The following is a 4,455-nucleotide window of genomic DNA, read 5'->3' on the forward strand; positions in this document are numbered from 1 at the left end:
GTATATGTTTTTTCTAACAAATCCACATCAGTGACTTTTTCTCCACACAATTTTAATTGTGAGCTGATTTTAAAGAGTGCAGAGTTATAGTCACTGACACTCTTAAAATCTTGCAACCTCAGGTGCATCCAATCATAGCGAGCTTTTGGGAGGATAACTGTCTTCTGGTGCTCGTATCTCTCCCTTAAATTATTCCACAAGGTCAAGGGATCCTTTACTGTAAGGTACTCAATTTTTAATTCTTCATGCAGATGATGGCGAAGAAAAATCATTGCTTTAGCGCGATCCTGCTGGGATGCTTGATTATCTTCCTTAATAGTATTTCCAAGATTCATAGCTTCAAGATGTATCTCAGCATCAAGGATCCAAGATAAGTAATTTTTGCCAGAAACGTCAAGAGCGACAAACTCAAGTTTTGTAAGATTTGACATTATAATGAATTGAGAATAGCTCACGGATAGCTTTTGATGTTGAAGATCAAAAGAACACAACAATTGGCTAGAGCTTCGTGCTGATAACGTGTTGTAAAATTAAAGAAAATAACAAGACAAGATAAAAGATTGCAATATATGAAACTAGTTCTTCAGGAACTATGTATTATTCTTCTCTATTATTGTGTGATCTACATACAACTCAATACTCTATTTTATAGGCATGAAATCATAATGGGAGGTTAATGAATATGAAATGGGGAATATGAAACAAAAGGGTTAATCAATTTATTACATGGATGTTATAGGAATTCTAAAAGATGACATGAATGTGTAGAATTCCAAGAGATGGAACTAAATGGTCATCCACCTAATGCATGAATGCATTCATAACAGTGTGATTGTATTAATGCAATAGTTGGAAGATTAGATATTTTATTTTTTTTAATAAGTCAACGAAAATTCTTTATATTTTATAGGAAAGTAAAAAATAGTTTTGTTACTTTTAAAAAATAAAAAATAAAAGAAAGCTGCTCTCGTGCGGACAGCCATCTGCTCATCCCACTTGTTTTTTTTTTTTTTTTTTTTTTGCATTATTGACCATGCTTTTCCTTTTGCTTTGTTTAGACCCACGCACTACTCTTTTTTTCTTCATTTTCTTTTTCCTTCCTTTTCTCTTTCGGCCAACAGCCTTCCTTCCTTCTTTCTTTATCTAATCGCTTTCTTCTCTCCATCCAATTTAGAACAAAGATAAGATAGAATGAGCGTGACTGTGAGAGAGAGAAGGAAAGGGAAAATCTGATAGAGAGAGAGATACCTACGGAGAGAGAGTGAGACCGTAAGAAAGAGGGAACCGAAACCCATTCTCTTCCTTCCCTCTTTTTTTCTGCACTTCGTACCTTTCCCTTTCTCCTCTTCAATGAACGAGAGAGAGAGAGAGAGAGAGACGGACTGAGTGAGATTCGGAGGAATCAGTGGGTTCGGCTGGATGAATCGACTAGGTTCTTCAAAGGTAAAATTTATCCCTTTTGCTTGTGATTCTTGATTCTAGTTAGGTTTTCAAAGGGTTGATTTGCTGAAGGTTTGGTCGGTTATGGGTACTCTAAGTTGGGTATTTAATTTTGGTAATTTCCTGGTTAGATTTCTTGAGGCTTAGCCGAATGGGTTGTTCTTGGGTTTGCTGGGTCTCAAACCGAATGTGTGTTGATTTGTAGATTTGAAATGGTTTTGCTGGGTATTAAATTCTGGAAGAAACCGTGAGTAATGTTTTGGGGGTTTGGATTTTTAGGTCTCATTATTGGTTGATTTCTTGGGTAATTTAGTTATTAATTTAGTTATGGTTATCCAGAGTGGAACAACAAGATGATTTATTAACAGTTAAAGGACTACTCTTAGCTGCAGGCTAGAGGTAACTAACTTCTATACCCCTTCTAAAAATATTTCATGTCTTGCTATTTATATATTTTGTATCAAACTGTAAATAATTATTTTATTTACATATTATGGAATTATATAACATGCATGACAGATTTCTAAAAGAAATTTTGAGAAAATGATGATTATAAGAAATAAGAATAATGATAAACCCTCGTACATGTTGCCCTAAAATGTATTGAGAGAAGTATAAGAAATAGGATAAAAGTTATCAAATGAGGGCACATGTATGGACGAGAATATTTTTGGCCCCAAGAGAACCAAGAAAGAACAGAGATCGGTATCGATGCTAAGGATGAAGGCACAACCACTAAAAGAGAGAAGGTGATATTCTATCATTTTTGCCATATTTAGTGCACCTAGAATTAATCGACCAAGAGGACGGGACTGTGGCCACACTCTCTGCAAGGGTCGCAAGGGCCGCACAACCCTAGAACACGGGGGTAACAGTGTACAAGGGCCCTATTATGAAATAATGACTATAACCAATTGATGTTGATGATTTATGATGTTTTATTACTAGACGCACCAGTATGCATATGTGATTGGTATGGGACGGATGCATATGTATATTGTTATGGCTGGTTGCATATATATTTTGATTTGCTTTATAATTTCAAAATAAAACATTTTTTCAGAAAACAAAAAGTAAAACTATTTATGATTGTGGATTTACTTACTAGGCCCCCTTTGGACTCATTCAGTTTTACTTATTGTTTTCAGGTAAAGAGCAAGCTGAAATAGAAGGCCGGAATGGGGGCATAAATAATTTATCCAATAAAATTGTATTAAGTACTCTGATAACCTTATAAATTTTTGCAATTTCTTTTGTTGTAAAAGAGGAAAAGTGACAAACCTAGCATTATCGTGTTGGGGGTGTTACAAACAACAACAATAGAGATTTTGCTACAAACTCAGTACTGCATGGGAGAGCCAAACACCAGCTCCAGCCATGGCGCTGCCAAGTCTACCTACAGAGGAGTGCACAAGCGAAAAGGGGGCAAATGGGTGTCTGAAATTCGCAAGCCCCGCAAGAGAGGCAGAATTTTGCTGGGGATGTTTGAGACGCCTGAAATGGCTGCTGCTGCTTCTGATGTTGCTTATTTACACTTTCGAGGACGTGACGCACACCTCAATTTTCCTGAATTGATCAATAGCCTGCCGTGCCCAGCAAGTTCGGATGCCAAAGACATTCGGGTGGCGGCTCATCAGGCGGCGTTACGGCTACGATGCCCAGCAGGATCGGGTGAGGGCGGCGGTTCCGGGTCGAACATGGTGCCGGTCACGGTGAGGCTGTCGCCGGTCACGGTCTCGCCGAGCCAAATTGAGGCCATCAACGACGGGTTGGGGGTGTTGCAAACAACAACAACAGAGATTTTGCTACAAACTCAGTACTGCATGGGAGAGCCAAACACCAGCTCCAGTGGCGCTGCCAAGTCTACCTATAGAGGAGTGCGCAAGCAAGAAGGGGGCAAATGGATGTCTGAAATTCGCAAGCCCGGCAAGAGAAGCAGAATTTGGCTGGGGATGTTTGAGACGCCTGAAATGGCTGCTGCTGCTTATGATGTTGCTATTTTACACTTTCGAGGACGTGACGCACACCTCAATTTTCCTGAATTGGTCAATAGCCTTCCGCACCCTGCAAGTTCGGACGCCAAAGACATTCGTGTGGCGGCTCATGAGGCGGCATTACGGCTACGATGCCTGGCAGGATCGGGTGAGGATGGCGGTTCCGGGTTGAACATGGTGCCGGTCACAATGAGGCTGTCGCCGAGCCAAATTGAGGCCATCAACGAAGTCCCGTCACTACAAGAATAAGGAGAATTAGGGTCCTTTTTTTTCATGCCTTTCGATCAAAGTTGTAGATTAACCACCTTTTTTAATAAAATGACTGTATATACACTTTAAATAAATGACTCTAAAAGCAAGAAGTATTGTGTCATTTTGAATAGAAAGTTTAGAAAGGTATGTGCTCTCTACTTCCTCTGTTTTACCAGCTATGTGGAAGAAAATTTGGAATATTCAAGGTTCACGTGTGGTTAAAATTTTCCTTTGGAAAACTTGTAATAATATTTTGCCTACTAAGGAAAATTAATTTCATAAGGGAATTGTCTCTGATCCTAAGTGTCCCATTTGTGGTTTGGAGAGGGAAGCTTTAGGCCATATTCTTCGGACTTGTCCTTCTGCAAATGATGTGTGGATTTAATGTAATAAGAAATTTCGTAAGTGTTCTATTGTTTCTGACAACTTCTCTCATATTGTTGAAATTCTTTGCGAGCTGTTGGATGATGAGGAAATGCAAATTTTTGCTGTTGTGGCTAGACAACTTTGGTGGAGACGAAATAACTGGTTTTGTAAAGCTCAACTGGGATGCTGCTCTTAGCACGACAGAGCAAAAATTGGGTATGGGATTTATTGCAAGGGATCAGACTGGACGGGTTTTAGTTGCTCATTGTGCTTCAAAACTATTATATATCTCGGATCCAGGTATAGCTGAAGCTTTGGCTGCTTGGAAAATGGTAGAAGTTACTTGCTGCCAGCCTGGGGTATCGTCATGTTATCTTTGAGGGGAACTCGTTGGAGATTGTCC

The 4,455-nt window shown here is 39.3% G+C and overlaps 1 protein-coding gene across 3 annotated transcripts; it reads left to right on the forward strand.

The window, feature by feature from the left end:
* The first annotated feature begins 1,080 nt into the window (after window positions 1-1,080).
* Window positions 1,081-3,981, forward strand: LOC132181440 (uncharacterized). Of its 3 annotated transcripts, none has more exons than XM_088516318.1 (3): window positions 1,081-1,443; window positions 1,780-1,839; window positions 2,589-3,981. In XM_088516318.1, the coding sequence occupies exon 3, from the start codon at window positions 2,790-2,792 to the stop codon at window positions 3,681-3,683; it is 894 nt and encodes a 297-aa protein (XP_088372444.1). In that variant the 5' UTR covers window positions 1,081-1,443; window positions 1,780-1,839; window positions 2,589-2,789; the 3' UTR covers window positions 3,684-3,981. The 3 variants fall into 3 exon arrangements, with proteins under 3 accessions (XP_088372444.1, XP_059450637.2, XP_088372445.1); XM_059594654.2 differs by having other exon boundaries at window positions 2,706-3,981; XM_088516319.1 differs by lacking the exon at window positions 1,780-1,839.
* Window positions 3,982-4,455: the final 474 nt, after the last annotated feature.

The sequence above is a fragment of the Corylus avellana genome, chromosome 5 (assembly GCF_965113065.1).
Source record: "Corylus avellana chromosome 5, dhCorAvel1.hap1.2, whole genome shotgun sequence".
NCBI classification, from domain to species: domain Eukaryota; kingdom Viridiplantae; phylum Streptophyta; class Magnoliopsida; order Fagales; family Betulaceae; genus Corylus; species Corylus avellana.

Coding starts and splice junctions, on each gene's coding strand:
- LOC132181440 (XM_088516318.1), top strand. CDS start 2,790: ATGGGAGAGCCAAACACCAGCTCCAGCCATGGCGCTGCCAAGTCTACC.